The sequence below is a fragment of the Vulpes vulpes genome, chromosome 8 (genome assembly GCF_048418805.1).
Source record: "Vulpes vulpes isolate BD-2025 chromosome 8, VulVul3, whole genome shotgun sequence".
In the NCBI taxonomy this organism is placed as follows: Eukaryota; Metazoa; Chordata; class Mammalia; order Carnivora; family Canidae; genus Vulpes; species Vulpes vulpes.
This window is the reverse complement of record NC_132787.1, coordinates 12,017,012-12,036,378: the sequence shown is the minus strand read 5'-3', so window position 1 is coordinate 12,036,378 and position 19,367 is coordinate 12,017,012. Positions and strand designations below refer to the sequence as shown.

The 19,367-nt window shown below is 38.0% G+C and overlaps 1 protein-coding gene across 2 annotated transcripts in view; it reads left to right on the top strand.

Annotated features, from left to right (window-relative positions):
- PDZRN4 (PDZ domain containing ring finger 4) overlaps window positions 1-19,367 on the top strand; it is a 352,365-nt gene that overhangs the window by 283,802 nt on the left and 49,196 nt on the right. For both annotated transcript variants that reach the window (XM_072765562.1, XM_072765563.1), the window contains 2 exons: window positions 3,021-3,277; window positions 6,571-6,673. In XM_072765562.1, the coding sequence (XP_072621663.1) occupies window positions 3,021-3,277; window positions 6,571-6,673 (360 nt within the window). The remainder of the gene's footprint in view (window positions 1-3,020; window positions 3,278-6,570; window positions 6,674-19,367) is intronic.

Genomic DNA, 19,367 nt, shown 5'->3' with positions numbered 1-19,367 from the left:
GATATTAAATAGCTTATGAAAATAGAGGTCAGCTGCATGATAACTGGAAGAAAAGAGCATTCCCAATGGGGAAGTAAGATATTTGAGATTATATTGACTGTCCTTTTTTTAAGATTGTATTTGATTGTCCTTAAAGCAAAAAAAAAAAAAAAAAAAATTTGCATATAAATGCTATAATTGTAAATGAATGAATGTATAGGTCTTAGAATCAATAGCTATTGATCTTGCTGTAAGAACGCTAATATTGTCTGCATTTACTAAGCATTATAATAAGAACTAATTATTTTACAGCTTACAGTACTCTTCAGTAATTTTTATGTTTCTGCAGAAATTGTTATACTTTTCTGGATTTTGCAGAAATAATCAGTAAGGAACTCACTTTTTAAAAATTATTCTTGCTTTGAAAAATCACTAAAACAAGTAAGAAACAAAGGAATACCAAGACTACGTGGTAGGCAAGGTGCTAAGCCACCTTGGGGAGGAAATAGAATAATGGTATTAGTCTGCTCACTACATAATGACACACAATTTATGCATTAGAAGGATTTAATGTGTGACTGGAAGACACGCTGGCCACAAATTATTTTTCCTTTTACCCTCGTATATTGCTTGAAGTCCTTCAAAAAGGGCACTGTCTTCTTTCATTCTACTTCTATTAGAGGTTACTTTAAATGCCAGGCGTGTAGGAAAAGGGAACATATTGACATGTTCCAGTAGGTTTTAAGTAGTCAATAATGGATTATGACCAAGAATTCTTTGCAGAATGGGAAGGATATAAGACTTTGCAGGAGTGGATAGTCACTAAACTGAAGGGGCACCATAAAGCAGAAGCCTGGAGACAAAGGACAATTTCTCCCTACCACACAGATTTTGGCAGAACAATCTGACCTACCACTGGATCATCTTCTACAACCCCGGAGTTTATAAATACTGACCGCAGGAGGAAACATAAAGAATGACACCATCCAACGTGAGAGGCTAGATTTTAGGTTGTGTTTTTCCATTCTTGGACTTCACTTGCCACCCACTGATTACACATCCTTAGGAGTGACAGTGGTGGCCCCTTTCCAAACGTGCTGTAGTCCAACAGCTCAAGGAATGAAAGACTATGTCCATCGATGTCCCTTGTTCACTATTCCCATATACCCAGAGCCATCCAGACTTTCCAAGGTTGTGTAAGAATTCACAAATAATAATATTCAATGTTAGTCCATGAAGGAAAGAATCAGAGTGAGAACGTATAGATTCATGAGTGTGTGCACACAGGTAGGTAACCATTCGTATCTTCTACTGGAGTTTCATACTAAGTGATCCAAGAACTACTGGGACATATTTTGCTGGTGAGGAAACTTAATTGCTCGATTTTTGAAGGCACATTAACTCTTTCAGGGCCCATTGAGTAAATTAGCTCCTCCAGGTCATTAAGCCTGTCTCTACATGACATGACGATTTCTACCTAGCATTGTGTCATTTACCCCCAAACACCCCACACTTGCTCTGAGCACACACATATTCTTTGTCTACTCAGGGAGAGAGAATGTGCTCATTTGGATGTCAGCAAGCGCTCTATGTCTGCAACTCAGCAACTCCCTTTGCTTCTTTTTAAGGCACCCAGGGATCTCTAAGGATTTGTTGGTGCATAGCAGTTATCAGAGCCTCCCCAACAGGCAGATGGCTTAGTTGTCTAGAAATGGTATAATTTCAGGGGTTTTAAGCACAGTATTATGCCCCCAAGTATCTCTTCCTATTTTCAAAAGCCAACATTATTGATTCATCTAGGGTGGGAACTGTGAAGCTATTTCAGCATGCTGTAGTCCTTTATTAAAACACAACTTCCACGAAGGGACTCTGTTATCAGACCTGTTTTAGGGAAATAAATTGACAGCTATTTGAGAGCAGTCTGTACTGCCACTGGAAAGGGTGTTTAGAAAAGTGTGTGAGTGTTTGGAGTACCACAAAGGCTAGCAAACAGCCCTGGCTCTTGATAATTAGGCATGGGAGAGTCTCACAAAAAGAAATTTCCCTCTCCCAAATGCCAGTGGTTTGGCCCTGCTGAGAAGCAGTGATAGAGGGCAAAGGCAAACGTTCCCTCTTCTCTGTTATGTCCAGGGCTACCTTGGAGAGTCATAAATTGTTATAAATTAAAACAGGTGAGGATCCAAAAAACGTAGCATACTCAGAGATGTTTTAGAGCAGTGCTCCTTTCAAGAGCATATAAATCAGGTGGTTATCTTGTTAATATGCCAATTCTGATTCAGTGGGTCTAGGATAGGGGCAGGATACTATATTTTTAATAATCTCTTATGCCATGCTTATGCTGCTGGTCCGCAGACCACACTTCAAACAGCAAGGATTTAGGATAAAATGTACATGACAATAACATTGTCTTGGATTTAAAAAAAATGATGAATATGAAAGAAATTCAGCAATACCCAAAGAATTAGATTTCAGGCTGGTAAGGCTTGGATTAAATATTGAAAATCCCACCAAGAGGGACACCTGGGTGGCTCAAGGTTTGAGCGTCTGCCTTCGGCTCAGGGAATGATCCCGGGGTCCAGGATTGAGTCCCGCATCGGGGTCCTTGAGGGGGCCTGCTTCTCCCTCTGTCTGTGTCTCTGCCTCTCTCTCTGTGTGTCTCTCATGAATAAATATATAAAGTTTTTAAAATCTCACCAGGAGGTGGATAGAACATTTTTTAAGAAGATATACTTACCATTTCTATCTATCTGAAGATTTGGGTGAGCATTTTCTCACCAAATGTGTGATTTAAACTTTTAAATCTTTACTAATGATCCTGATAGCGTACTTCCTAATGAAACAGGAAGCAATTGTTTTCCTAATCTTCTTCACTTCCACGCATTGGTGAAGAGTTCAATAAATGTCAGTGTCTGATTAAATATTGCTTTACAGAATTCATATCAGAGCTGGCTTAAACTTACCCTCCCCACCTTTTATTAATCTATGATGACAGCCTCTCTGTTCTTTCCTCTAAGATGAGCAATGTCTTTTTATCTTCACAGGTCAATGGGAAGGATCTCTCAAAGGCCACCCATGAAGAGGCAGTGGAAGCTTTTCGAAATGCCAAGGAGCCCATTGTGGTCCAGGTGCTAAGACGAACACCTCTCAGTAAACCAGCCTATGGAACGGCCCCAGAAGTGCAGCTCATGAACGCCAGCACTCAGACAGACATCACCTTCGAACACATCATGGCTCTGGCCAAACTGAGGCCACCTACCCCTCCAGTGCCAGACGTCTGTCCATTCCTGCTCTCAGACAGGTATTTTTTTTTTCTGTCATTTTTCCCAAAGCCCTATTTGTTTGCATTCAGTGTTTCAGGGAGGTGTTGGAGAGAATCAGTCATGCTAGCAAGTTGACAATTACAGAGACACGACTCTCAGTTCTGTTTGGAAAATGTCTCCACTGTGTCTATATCCAATTAGTTCTCAGCTGGCCCTGCTAGCTATTTTCCCTGACCTACACAGTTGCTTCACTTTAGGAATCATGCTTGCTGAGGAGCAATGAAAAATTCTGGCTCTGATGAGTTCGTCTTCATATTTCCAGCCATCAAAAGCTCATGCTACTCATGAGCACTGGTCAGGGAAATAGCTTTTCTCACCAAAGCTGCCAAAAACCTCATTAAGCCTGACACAGAAGTGGCATGTTGGCACTATATTCTCCTCTGTGGGTCACTGCTCTCTCTTTCACTCTTGCTTTTCTCTTCTTTAAAGGAAAAGTGAGGAAATTAATTTAATTAAAGTGCAATTCTCCAAAGAAAGAAATTACCCAATATATTGAGATGTAAACAAAAGATCTGGCTGTCAGTGAGTAAGTGTAGAGCTGTGAAATAAGGATCTACTAAAGGAATATTTCTTCCCTATTTTTATCTCATTTAAAGGCAGCTGGAGATATTTTATTCCAATAATCCTACTTGTACAGTTTTGTTTTATGAGGAAGTATGTTTTGTCCCATACATTATGTTCTGGGAATTTTAAAGCAAATATTCAAATATTATTGAGAGTTTGATTTATAAGAACAATAGTCTCTTTAAACTACAACCCATCCTGCACTTCATAAAACACAGGTCTGATCAAGCCACTCTAGTGGCTTTCATTAGGTTCATTTCAGTGGTTTACATGCATACATTAGAATCGCCAGGGAATTTTGAAAAGCAGTGTCAATACAATGCCTGAATCCCATGTCAGGCCAATTAGAAAGGCATTTTTAGAGTGAGGCTCAAGTCTGAAAATTTTTCAGAAATCTCCGTAGGCAATTTTAATGTACAGCCATGTTTTGGAAACAACTCCTTGAGACTTCAAGCTCTAGGAGAATAGGGGCCCTGCTTATCTGCTTAGGACTCCATCCATGCAACCACTACTTATTAAGTAGCCCTCTTTATCAGGCACTGGAACTAGGTGCCAGGCATAAAACTGGGAACAAAAATAAAGTCAGTGCCTACCTTCTAGAGAAGGAGATGGAGAATACACAGGCAAACAAGTATATAATATTTATGAATACAGCCTGACACAGAGTAGCTTTCCAATAAACATTCTCTTGAATGAATAATATCTAAAATTTATTAGCTAATCTGACATGCTTAGGTAATATTCCAAGTGTTTTACATTTATTAACTCATTTAGTACTCACAACAATCTTTTGAGGTAGTGCACTGTATTATTACCATCACAGATGAGGGAAGATGTTAAGTAAATTGTCCAAGGTCACATAGCAAGAAAGTGATAGGGCCACTTACTTAGGCTTCTGAGCCTGAGGGGTCTGACCCCAGTACCCACTCTCTTAACCAGTATCTGGTATTGCTTTCCATAAGTCCTGCAGATCTCAGCTTAAATGCAACCTCTTCTTGCAAACTTCCTAGAACTGCAATAGGGACGCCCCCCCCCACCCCAATCTGCTCTCAGATTCCATATTTCCCCTGAAGTATCACATTATATTAACATTCCCACTTTCCTGCTCTACTCAATTAATAGGGCAAGAATTGGATTTGGTATACCAATAGATTTCCAGCACTTGGCATAGGGCCTGGCATCTGGTAGACAATAAATGTTTATTGAATGAATGAATAAGGCTCCCTTCTTAACAACTGAAAGACAAGAGAAATGCATCAGATGCCCAAAGCAGCAAGCTTAATGGTTTACCAACCTAAATGGGCTTTCAGAGCCAGTCCAAATTTAAGCGAGGACAGTTTACCTGTTAGATCAGCCGGCAAGATGCTGCATATACTGCTTTTGCTATCAGGGTTCACGTCGATTAACCCTATATGGAGATGACAGCCCTAGGTCGCAGTGAGAAGGGACTAGTAGAATATTTACATTGACTGTGTGAGGGCACCAGGAGCATTGCGTCTCTCTCACCTTTGAGCTAGAGATATGGAAGCTAGTTTATACTACTAACTCCAGTTTTTCAGTAATGTCCACCCTGACGAGGCTTAGAGAAGTCTCACCTGCCATCAACTTAGTTAATTGCACTGACTCTTTTTCATTGACTTCCAGAAATAGAGATGCCCTCATGTCCTTTGCTGTTAAACTGTACTTAGCCTTCATATGGTGTAATGTATAAGATCCATATCACAGCATATAGTAATTTTATAGCATTTCTGTAATTTATTTAAAATATTTTTCCAGGGGCACCTGGGTGGCTCAGTCGGTTAAAAGTCTGCCTTTGGCTCAGGTCATGATCCTGGAGTCACAGGATCACGTGAGCTCTCTGCTCAGTGGGGAGTCTGCTTCTCCCTCTGCCCCTCATCCTGCTTGTGTGCTCTCTCTCTCTCTCTCTCTCTCTCTCTCTCTCTCTTTCTCTCTCTCTCTCTCTCTCAAATAAATAAATAAATTTTTAAAAAAACGTTTTTTTCCCAAAGTAAGGCATATAAAAAGTCATGTACAATGCCTCAGATCCCTCTCATTTCCTTTAATCCTCTCTGAATTGTCGGGATTATGAAACCCTATGGCCTATAGGAATTTCCAGTGATTTATCACCATGAATGCTGATTAATATTTGTGCACAGGCCCTCTATCAAAGAGGGGGAAAATGTGGGTTACAAGACAGAACAAGGAAAGAGATATGAAGGAATGAGGACAATGTAAGTGTGTTTTACAATCTGAAAAATATGTGCTTTTGAAAACAGATTTCAAAAAACAGTTTGGGGCTGTGTATTATGAAATTGGTAGTACTTTGTTACAAATTCCCCCTTTGGGTAGACTTCAGTCTCAAAGGCCACACACCCATGGATGGAGCAAATCACAATTGGTGGAATGGAAGCAAGCCAGAGAGTATCAAGCATGATGGCCTGTCAGAGATGTCACATCAGACTCTTTGGAGTACAGTTCTGGCCATGCGCCCTTATTTTTGGTGTTCTCTCAGAAAATCAAATTGATGGACCTCGTGTAGGGGAGAAAGAAAAGCAATTCCTCTTTCTGAGCTTCTAGTTCACTCGAAGGCTGGCTTGCTACAGGTCTTATTGCAAAGCAGAGAAAACAAGTGAAATTCTAAAATCAGTGTTAATCTTGAAAACAACCCTTTTGATCCATTTCTATCATATTGCTACATTCCCCATAGCTGCCATTCTCTTCATCCGATGGAGCATGAATTTTATGAGGACAATGAGTATCTTTCCAGCTTGCCTGCTGATGTAGACAGAGCAGAGGACTTTGAATATGAGGTAAGATCATTTTCAAACCTCTTCACATTTCTTCACGATATTATCATTGAGGGATTATACATAACAAAGAAAAAATTAATTCATTACTGTGGGAAATATTTTGTCTATTACATATCTAGGGTAAGTTCTGTTAAGTATTATTTGTTTAAGCTGTTTGGTCTATTATTTTAAGTGTATTGGAAAACATTTTTATAATATAAACTTGAAAATAATTTGCTTGCATTTTTGTTGATTTTTATGAATAATATTATGGAAGCTACATGTTTTCATCCTTCTGTAATATAAGATAATTTTCAAGTAGTGTTTGAAAAAAGAAATTATATTTAAAACCAAGACTGTGCTTGCTGTTTTCATTCAGCGTACAGCATTTTGGTTTTAATTGATAAACTAAATTGTTTTATATTAGTTATATTTTCTTTCACTTACTCAATATTCTCTTTAGTTGTGACTCAAGTATATACCGTAAAAAGTAGTTTCACTGACTTCCTAGAGAGAGAAATGGCCTAATGCTCTTTGTTGTTTAGCTTTCACATAGTATACGCTAGAGTATATGTACTGTGATATATAACAATTCCAAAAGCCCATCGATTAATTATTTAAAAGCTTTCACAAAAGTTAAAGGATTTATCCTAATATTTCTTCTGCTGCTGCAGTCTATAAATCTTTGAAAGGTTTCAAACCAGTCTGACATTTGGAAATAAAGTAGATTGAAGAGGTAAAGAAGCTTTGGTAAACAGGTAGAGAACCCATGATTATCTGCCCTTTTAATGCTTTAGATGATGTCATACAAGTTCAGCAAAATGTTCTTTTCCATTTTACAACCAGGAAATCCTGAAATCTCTTCCCTTAGGAGGATCTGAAATCAAATAAGGCCGATTCAGTGAAGCTTACCTAAAGCAAATAGACGTTTATTTGAAATCTTCCCCCTGCAAAAGTCATTGCTGGGGATTACAGAAATCATTATTTCTTTTTGGCTAGAATTTGGAAGGATGTGCAATGCTACTTAGTATCTGAGTAGATGGTTTGGGTGTTGTTGTTCCTGCTAATTTTTTATCCCTTCTTCATTAAGTTGATTGAGAAGTTTTATTTTATAAATCCATTCAAGGACTGGTATGTACTAAAATATCCATTAAGTTTTGTCTTCTCCTGAAAAATAGATTACAAAATTAAGTCAGTCACTTACCCAAATAATTCAAGATTAAATGATGTTTTTCTTTCAGTTAATGAATACTTTGGGTTTAGGGACTGGAATTATCTAAATCACTTCAGCTTTCTATCTAGTTTGTGCCTTCAAGTTTTATTAAAATAAATCTGTGCTCAGGGGGAGGACATGGAAGAAAGACTTGCTTAGGCTAACAGGTGAACAGTAAAACTTATGTTAATTAATTAGCATATCATTGAATATTCCAATACAGACAGATTTCCTTACCTTTCTATAAGACTTACTATAACTGAACCACATCCCCTTTTTTGAACAATATAAATCCCAAATAGATGCCAGCATCAGTATGATGACAGTGGTAAATGCTCAGACAGGTCCTCTGTAGCCTGTAATCTCAACTAATCACAGCATCATAGTCATTAATTTGCTGTCAGCTGTGATTCTCTTGCCAAAGGCATCTTTCTGAGTGATTGAAATAAGAATGTTCCTGTGAAATTTAAATAAGGAGGAAGTTACTGTGACAGGCTTCAATCATGAGAAAGGATGCATTTGAAAGCATCATACATGGTTAAATATGGGGGTGGAGGCGTGGGGGAAATATCCCAAGGATAATTTACCAGGTTTCAGAGAGAATAATGGTTCTACCTAGCTCTCCTCAGTCTGTTGGGGTTATGGAGCAGAGTGGCCCACACCATCCCTCCTGGCTGTGTTAGATTAGACAGTAAAATCTAGTCCACTGCTGTCGGCAGAGCCGATCGTAGATGCCACAGTAAGTGGGGAGATTTAGAAACGACAGTCCCACCTTCTGCACTATTGTACTTAGCAGCACACTGGTCAAGTGCTTCTGTGACCAACTGAGGTGACCTCAGCTGCTCCAGGAGCTCTGAGGATGCAATGGATGAGTACCTTCCAGAAGGACTGCTTCTGTGCCACTTAGAGAATATTACAGAAAACAAGTCCAATGGCCAAAGAAAGGACTTTGTCTCAGAAAACGATACTTGTTGGGACACCTGGGTGGCTCAGCGGTTGAGCGTCTGCCTTTGGCTCAGGGCGTGATTCCAGTTCAGGGAATCCCATATTGGGCTCTCTGTGAAGAGCCTCCTTCTCCTTCTCCCTCTGCCTATGTCTCTGCCTCTCTCTCTCTGTGTCTCTCCTACATACATACATACATACATACATAGAAAAAGATACTTGTTTCTCCTCAACCTAAACACAAACACACATCAACAGGCAATCGGAGAAGTAGAGGAAGATTCTCTTTCCATCTGCCTCCCTTCACTTCTACCTTCAATATTTAATGAACACTTAAAATAGACCAGGCTCATATTTCAGTCTGGGACTGATGAAGCTCCTACAGGGACAGCTTAACCTGTGGGGGAGAAAGGTGAACAATAAACAAATCGGTAAAGATGTGATGCATTAGATGACGGTAAGTGCTAATGGAGAACAATAGCATGGGTGATGGAGAAAGGAAATGTGTGGTGTTGGGACAGAGTGTTGCTGTCTTGTACAGGGCGGGTGAGGGAAGGCCTCTCTCATAGGAACCTTAGAGAAAGTAAGAGAGCCAGCCACGTGGCTTTCTGAGGGGGAGAGAGTTCCTGGTGGAGTACAAAGGACCTGAAGCAGAAGCATGCTTGGCCTGTTTAAGGAACAGCAGAAGCCAGTGTTCTCCAGCAGCAAGGAAGAGGACCAGAGTGGTAGGAGGGGAAGCCAGAGGGAGGAGGGGCTTATATTGAGGCACCTTTCACTTTTACGGTGAGGATGGAAAGTTGCTGCAGAGGAGTTGAAGCCCTCGCAAGATCCCTCTGGCCACCAGAATGAGTCTGACCAGGGAAGCAAAGGCTGCACGCAGCAGCGAAGTCAGGCAAGCTGAGAGGAGAGGTGGATGCAGCAGGATGATGAAGCTGAGGCTTGGTCAAGGAAGGGCAGTACCCAGCTCAGTGCATCTTTGCCTAGATGCCCGCATTTCCATTATTTGCCTCCAAGCTGTAATATAGTTTGGGCCGCAGTGGTTTTTCTTCTAACTTTTTAAAAGCAAAATATCATGGGCCAAAGGGAAACACAGTTTCTGGCATCCACTGAAACTAGCATAATAAATCCACTCTTTAAAAGACAGGAAGTGCACAGAACTGCATTTCTGAACTTGCTAAAATGCCAACTGTGCAACTATAAAGGCCCCTTTTTAAAGGCCTACTTACTATTGACTCAGTGAACCAAAGCTGATCTGTCTATCTTATGCATACATATTTAGGGACTTTTAGTGCATGGATTATTGACCCAATAGACCAAAACAGATCTGACTATCTTGTAAATACATATTTAGGGACTTTTTAACATGCAGATTATTGCATTGATAGACTGTAACAGCTCCCTTCAGAGCCATGATAGGCAGCAAATGTTTCTTTGGAGATACTATAGTCAGCGTGTCAATGTTATGGTGACTCTGGTGTGTTAGGGACCTCTATGAAATTTTAATGACACCCATATCTCACCATGGCCTATCACCACTTTGCCTAGGAAAATTATTTGACTGGCTTTAAAATTTCCTCACAGTGCTTCAGAAAAGTCTCAGAGGACCAGCCTGCATTAAAAGACTCACAGCTTTAAACGTGTTCTCTTTTAAAAATGATGGCACTTGTCCTCTAATTAAATATGATAAAGGATTTTAATTTTATTTTTCAGAGAAAGAATAAAAATATCAAAATTTAAATAATATACCCATCATAAGAGTCAGGGTGCTCCATGCCACTGAAATACCACTGAGGATTAAGCATCTTCTCCTCTTTATTTTCAACTTTGTGCGTTTTTTTTTTCCAGAGTGAGCTAAAGGTTGAAATAAATCATAAATAGCCCTTAGCAAGTCAGAGGCAGATCTCAAATCCAACCTCTACCAGAAATAATTTAAAGGGAAAGGCTTCAAGAAATATAGAGCCCTTTCATCCGATCCCTAATAAAGATATGTTTGCCCCTGCCTGAGTGCAAGGAAGATGCTGAATTTTCTGCAGCATTTGCCATTAACTCTCAAAAGTCAGTGCTGATGGAGAAGTAATATTGGACTAATATTAAAGTCCAACATTCTGATAGTATAAAACATTAGGTTAGCCAAGAAAAGCAAATAATGTAAGCAACACACTCGAAGTCTGGTGGTTTTCATCACCTAAAAATGCCATTCCAAATAATTTCTACTCCTCTCTCCTAAGATTAAGCTTACCCAATAGCCTGAATTAAGTGTGCCTCAAGTTCCCCTTCTGGATACATGGTCATCAAAATGAGAAGAAAGTTAGAAGTTGGCTTAAAGAGGTATAGGTAAAAAGGAGAGGACAGGTATATGTCAGAGTTCTATGTACATGTCACCCGAAAACCAAATTTGGGTTATCTATAAATAGGAAAGAGCACTTAGCATATTAATTAGGTTCTTCTTGGCAATTCTTATGCAAAGCATAAGTAAACCCTTGTGCTATGCTGAGAAGGGTCATTTTGCGAAATTTATTTTCCTGGATCCCTGTGACTACGTGCAGTAAATTTGTGACAGTTTAAGTAGATAATCTCTCTCTTACATAGCTAAAGAAAAGAGAATTATGAATCAAAGGAGATGTTCATTCAAAAAAAATGGCAAGAGTATAAGTATTAACTAGATTTCAGTCATATCTTTGTGAGCGGCTTCGTGACTTGTGAAATTAACTTCGAGAAAAATCTAGTGTGCTTGTAGAACTTGGTGGCTTCTCTCTAGGCTGTGAGGGTAGAGGCCTTACCTGCCTGTTTATCTTTGCATCACATCAACCGCTACACTCTGGGTGCTCGTAGTGGATGAATGAGTGAAGGAGGATTTCCACTGCTGTCTGCATGGACCAGCTTTTGAGCAGTGCAATCCCTTTGTACGTTTTCATACAAGGGAATTGGAAAAGAACCTGGGACCACCATGCAGTAACAAAAGGTATCCTCTCCCTTTCTAATAGGTATTTGTTCCTTTTTTATAAAGTTTGTATCCTTCTGCAATGTTTCCCTATTTGCCGCACCCTCCTGTCCCTGGTAATCATCTTTTGACTCTGTATGAGTTGGACTTGTTTTTTTCTTTTTTTGAGATTCCACATATAATGATACTATGCAAATTTGTCTTTCTCTGGCTTATTTCACTTAGCATAATGCTCTTAAGATCCATCGCTGTTGTAGCAAATAGCAGAATTTCCTTCTTTCCCATGGCTGAATAATATTCCATTATACACACACACATACCCCTACACACACATAAACCACATGTGCTTTATTTATTCATCCACTGACAGACACTTAAGTTGTTTCCATATCTTGGCTGTTGTGATTAGAGATTTTGTTTTTTATTTCGGGGTTCTAATCCAACCATCATTTTTGTTTCAGTTAAATACTTCTAAAGGAAGGGCCAAAATGTGGGGTGATGAGGAGAGAGGAGTAATGAAATAGAATGTTAATAGTCTCCATGCAAATGCATCCCTGTTGATTATCATCTTGTAAGAATCTCATACTTGGTGTGAATTTGATATATCCCCTAATCCACCCCTGTACTTCATTTATAACTTCCTCACCAAGGGATCATCCAGCAAATTTGTGAAACACAACAATGGGCAGAGAACTGAGCGCCTTCCCAAGTAGCCAGTTCTGACTCTAAGAGTCTCTGGGAAATGTGTCAAGGAGTTTGAAAACCAGTGATGGAAAGAAAATGTTTGGGCATGAGACATAACTTACAAAGAGATGATATCCTTGTGTGCAATGGATATTAGGGAAAAGGGAAAACAGTGTGCAGAATGTGCAAGTGTAGAATTTTCAGAATTGCTTTGATTCACTGAATACTTTATATTTCACCAGTCCTTTTTATTCCACTTGTTAGTCACATTTTGAATTATTAATGAAATATCTAAAATAATTTGATACCACTTACCACTGAAGCAATAAAATCATCCATTTAAAAACATCACCTTTATAAGTTCCATTCTTGTGGGAAATTTATTGAATTGAAAACTGATCTAGATGAAGTGTGAAAATATTTTTATTACTTGAACATTTAGGATAAGATGATATTCTGTCAGAGTTGGTTCATTGAAGTGTCTATTCATGACACCACTATTTTCTCAAATTATATCAGATTAAAATCTTAACCACGGAGGCCAACTGAGAAGCAGTCATGTAGTGGAGCTTGTATTTCCAGACTCTCTGTGGCACGTTTCTCCTTCATATCGCCACTGCTTCCTCCCTTGTGTAGGACATCATCTCTAGGCTCTTTCTTGGTTCCCCGGGGCCAGTCCCCAGCCTCTGCAGTTCATCTATTCACCACTCACTGCCAGACCAGCCCTTCTCAAATGGAGTTCTCACTGGATCACTCCCCAGTTCATCATCTTGTGTGCATCGACTCTTTGAATTAACTCTAAATTTCTCTGCCTGGCATTGAAGGTCCTTTGTCCTCTGTCACGACCCTACTTTTTAAGGCATAGTGGGGTCAAACTCTGCAGCATGGCAATACTCAAAGAAAGTTGTATGCTTTCCTTCCTCTGCACCTTTACTTATTGAGAATTTCTGCCCCTCAGATGACTTCCTCACACTTTCCCACCACTGAATTCCCATGTCACATTCTATATTTTTTTTTTGCATTATGCCTTGGGTTATGGTTATTTACGTACTTACCCTTTTCTTCCAAATAGTTTAATTTTTAATAGAAATGACCACTTCTAATTATCTTTATATCTCCAGGAAAGCCTATGTAGCTCATCCTTTAGCACACAGCAGGCATTCAGCAGCATTTGCTTGAGGAGTGATAAATTACTGACCATTGCTGCTACTATTCTTATTTTGTACATGTCCTGAACATAAACACAAAATATTAAATGGTGGGGGAGGGAGGAGAAGAGAACTGATGGAAAATAGAAATTTCAAATAAAGTGGGAAACTCTTTGTTTTTTTCTCATAATAATTCAGTTAACAGTCTAATGATTAGAGTAAATGAATTTAAGCATACACTTGTGCCAGATTGTAGAAGAAAATTTGGGTTTTTTGTTGTTGCCATCCTAACAAGGAAGATGTGCATGTTTAACCTCACACTTAGAAGCTGGAGAACCCTAGTAAATAGACAAGCTAATTTACATAGGTAAAAAATGACCGGAATTCAGCCCCTATTATGATAACCATACATCCTCATGTGCCTTAACTTGTCCCCATGTATGGCTTAGGGTTCCACTTTAATTATGAATAGCACCTTCCTTCATTTTCAAAAATGTCCTAGGTAAATACTACATTGACCTAGTTTCCATACTTAAACTTTAGTTGAGGCTGAGACTTTTAGATCACATTTTATATAATCCTAATACTCCAAGCAGAACTCAGAATTTCTTAATTTGAAAACCTGTGTTTATGAAATTGAATGATTTTCCTAAGTCGTGATTTTCTATTTTTAGAAAAAGGTCTCCTTAAGAAGTGACCAGAAAGAAAATTCTGTAGAATTAGAAGTAGTCGTCAAAATTATTGTAATTCTTTTTGATTTCTTACTGGAAGAAATGAGATTGTATCATTGTTAATTTGTTCATGTAATTTCATAAAATAAGTATGAAGCCTATCTATCATTCACCCCACTGATTATGACAACACTAAACTCTATTTCCTAAGAAAACAATGAAAATCAAATTTCACCTTCCAAATTGGTTATTAAGCAATGTAACCAAGGGCACACTTATTTTACCAAGAATCTAGATATAAAATGAAGATTCCGTCTACTACATATATGAATTCTATCAAAATCCTGACATCTACTTTTTTTTCAAAGATACTCATGATACACATTTAGATGATGGTTTGCATTACTGAGAGGTGTTGGAGGTTGTATTTAGGGTGAATATTTGCATATCAAGTCATTTTCCCCAATATCTCCTATTCTGCTTTCAAAGAATTGTTTTCATGGAGGCATAAAAAGGAGAGCTGTCGTTTCACTATAAAGCAAATACCAGATAAGGATTCCAGTGTTCCTTCCAGAGGCAATATAATCCAGTTGAAAAAGTCCAAACAAGGAATATGGTCCCAGTTCTAGGTCTGTCTCTTAAAGGGACCACTTACCTCCTGAATCATAGCATCCTCACGTGTGAGCTCCATGGGGATACCAACGTTACTTGGAATGATTTGTCTCATCTGGTTCTCCCACATAACTCACTTGAGCAAAATAAGACAAACACATAGTCAGATCATTAAAATTTGACAAATATTTTAATATTTCAAACATATCAACCCCATTTTACAGGTTTTTATAAAAAGTATACACATTGGTCTAAGGCCACACATTGGTCTATGTCTAGTACTGTACTTTACCAATGGTTAGAAAGTAGCACACCTCTCTAAATTATCTCAGACTTTAACTTTGGTGTTAAGAACAAGCTAACCCATAAATATTTTCCAAGAAGAACTAGCAAATGCAGGCTGTAGGCAATACAAATTGCTTTATTTAAAACAGTTTATTTTTTTAATTAGAAAAAATACTAAAAATAACCCCAGTTGGGATTTCTTTTCCACCAAATTATTGCCTTGGGAAAAAAAAAATGAAATCTTTAAAGAGGAAGTATTTTATATTTGCATGACAGTTATCCTTTTTCTCCTTTAGACTTAAGCTCTCAGTAATGCTCTAGTTCATAATTACATAGTGAGTCCACTGGTGTTCACTATGTATTAGATAATCAAACTTAATATAAATAAAAGACTCTCGTATTATCAATATGGATGGTGTGTCATGAGCCAAAGATTATAGTAAATCCAATATATGTATGTGATATCCAAAATAAAAATTTTAAGTACCATCATGGGCAGTTGTACAATTCAAGTTAACCATAGTTAACACTTTGTGTAGCTCTCTTACCTGGGTACATTATTTTTCCTATAAAATTTCATCTGGGTACTTCCATTCCCCTCCACCAGGGTTTCTTAGCTATAAGGAGCTATAGTGAACTGTGCTATGCATAACCTTCATCTGCATTTTTCCTGTTTTATTGAGATATAGTTGACATACATTGTATAAATTTAAAGTATACAACATGATGACTTAATATACGTATATATTGTGAAATTATTACCACAATAAGATTAGTTAACAGGATAAGATTAGTTAACATCTCTACCACTCACATAATTATCTTTTTTGTGTGTATAGTCAGAACATTTAAGATCTACTCCCTTAGCAACTTTCAAAAATATAATAGAATGTTGTTAATTAAAGTCATTATGCTGCGTATGAGATTCTCAGAACTTACTCATCTTATAGCTGGAAATTTTTACGTTTTTACCAACACTTCCCCATTTTTGCCACTCTCTAGTCCCTGGAAACCATGGTTCTACTCTGTTTTTTGAGTTTAAATTTTTCAGATTACACCTGTGAATGAGAACACAGTATTTGTGTTTCTTCATCTGGTTTATTTTACTTACCATAATGCCCTCAAGGTTCACACATCTTGTTTCAAATGGCAGGATTTCCTTCTTTTTTATGGGCTGAATAATACTCCGTGGTATATAAATATATATACCACATTTTCTTTTCTTTTTTTTTAAGATTTTATTTATTTATTCATAGAGATGCAGAGAGAGAGAGAGAAAGAGGCAGAGACACAGGCAGAGGGAGAAGCAGGCTCCATGCAGAGAGCCTGACGTGGGACTCGATCCAGGGTCTCCAGATCACGCCCTGGGCTGCAGGCAGCGCTAAACCGCTGCACCACCGGGGCTGCCCTATACCACATTTTCTTTATCCATTCATCCATCAGTTGATGCTTAGGCTGTTTCTGCGTCTTGGCTATTGTGAATAATACTGCAGTGAACATGGTATCTCTTCAGTTTCTTGTATTTGTTTCCTTTGGATATATAAACCCAGATTATATTGCTGAATTATACAGTAGTTCTCTTTTTAATTTTTTGAGGAACCTCCATATGTTTTTCATAATGACTGTAGCAGTTTCCATCCCTACCAACAGTGTACTAGGGTTTCCTTTTCTCCACTCCCTCACTAACACACTTGTTAGGTTGTATGTTTCTCGGAAGTTATTCATGTGTCTTCTAGGTGATTCAGTTTGTTGGTGTGTAATTAGCAGTCTCATGATCCTTTGTATATCTGTGGCTTCAATTATAATGTTTCCTCTTTCATTTCTGATTTTATTTGTCTGAGTCTTCTCTCTTTCTTTCTTAGTCTAGATAAAGGTTTACCAGTTTTCCTCATCTTAAAAACTCAGCTCCTACTTTCATCTATTATTTCTATTGTTTTTCTGATCTCTACTTACTTCTGCTCTAATCTTTATTTTCTTGCTAACTTTGCTCTAAGTCTGTTTTTCTTCTTTTTCTAGTACCTTGAGGTGTGAAATTGGATTGTGTATATGAATTCTTTCTTTTTTTAATGTTGGCATTCATCACCCGAACTTCCTTCTTAGGACTGCTTTTGTTGCATCCCATGAGTTTTGGCATGTTGTATCTTCATTTTCTTTTTTTTTTCAATAAGTTTTTTATTTTCCTTTTGATTTCATCTTTGATCACGGGTTATTCAGCAGTGTGTTGTTTAAATTTCCACATATGTGTGAACTTTCCAGCTTTCCTTTTGTTATTAATCTCTAGTTTCATACAATTGTGGTCAGAAAAGATACTTGATATGATGTCAGTCTTCTAAATTTTCTAAACTTGTTTTTTAAACTAATATATGATCTATCCTGGGGAATGTTCTGTCGTATATTTGAGGAGAAAGTATATTCTCCTGCTGTTAAATTGAATGTTTTATATATGTGTGTTAGGTCCATTTCACCTAAAGTATATTTCACGTCAAATGTTTCTTTACTGGTCTTCAATTTTTCAGTATTTCCTTACTGATTTTCAATATTTCCATATTGATTTCTTATTAATGATCTGGGATCCCTGGGTGGCACAGCGGTTTGGCGCCTGCCTTTGGCCCAGGGCGCGATCCTGGAGACCTGGGATCAAATCCCACGTCCGGCTCCCGGGGCATGGAGCCTGCTTCTCCCTCTGCCTATGTCTCTGCCTCTCTCTCTCTCTCTCTCTCTCTCTCTCGCTGTGTGACTATCATAAATAAATAAAAATTAAAAAAAAATCTGTGATTTCTTATTAATGATCTACTTACTGTCAAAAGTAGGGTGTTGAAGTCCTCCATTATTACTATATTGTAATCTGTTTCTCCCCTCAATTGTGTAAGCATTTGCTTAATATCTTTAGGTGCCCTAATGCTGAGTACATGTTAAATTTACAATTGTCATATCCTTTTGATGATGTGACTGCTTTATTATTATATAATGACCTTCTTTGTCTATTGTTGCAGATCTTGACATAAAGTCCATTTTATGAGATATAAGTACAGCTATTCCTAATCTCTTTTAGTTTCCAGTAGCATAAAATACCTTTTTTCATCCTTTACTCTTTGTCTAAGTGTGTCCTGAAAGCTGAAGTGAGTCTCTTGTAGGCAGCATATAGTTGGATCTTTTGTTTTTTTATCTAGCCAGGCACTCGGTGGCTTTGGATTGGAGAATTTAATCCATTTACATTTAGAGTAATTATGGGTAGGTAAGGACTTAGTAATGCCATTTTATTAATTGTATTCTGACTGTTTTGTAGTTTGCGTGTTCCTTCTTCCTCCCTTACTGTCTTCTTTTGTGAATTGATGAATTGACTTCGTGATGGAGGTGGACATAAGAAGAGACAAAAATGTTTCTTAGCTAATGTTTGAAAAACATAATTACTTGTTCCCACTTTGAGCTCCCCCATTAAAATCTGAGCTTCTTCAGTGTGGAGGACCTTGTCTTATACATCTTTTTCTTCCAGGTATCAGGCACATAGTGCAATTATTGAAACCATAACTAAATCTTAAATATACTTTCAGGGGGATCCCTGGGTGGCGCAGCGGTTTGGCGCCTGCCTTTGGCCCAGGGCGCGATCCTGGAGACCCGGGATCGAGTCCCACATCGGGCTCCTGGTGCATGGAGCCTGCTTCTCCCTCTGCCTGTGTCTCTGCCTCTCTCTCTCTCTCTTTGACTATCATAATAAATAAATAAAAATTTAAAAAAAAAATATATATATATACTTTCAGGTAGTAAATCTAAGGTTTATATCACTAAGGAGGTTTAGTGCTATAGCTCTTTAGATGTTTTCATTTTTTCATATATTTGTTTCATTACTCAAATGAAATATTAAGGAAAATGTAATTTTTTCTAGTTAGAATTGGAACTTACTATTTACTGTCCTACTAAGCATACCTAATCATATCACTCACACACACACACACACACACACACACACACACACATACACACACACATATCACAAAGCCTCTGACTCTATCTTAATTGGCTGTTAGGGTATTTAGAATGTGGTGATGAAGCAAATAAATATTTTGGCTCATTTTAAACCCAGAGAAAAATGTCAATTATAATAATGATGTTTACAGATGAAGCACTGAACAGCAGTATTTTTAAACACAACAAAAATATCCACACCCATAATCATCATAAATGAAATAGATTGTGAGAATGCAAAAATGAATGGCACAAA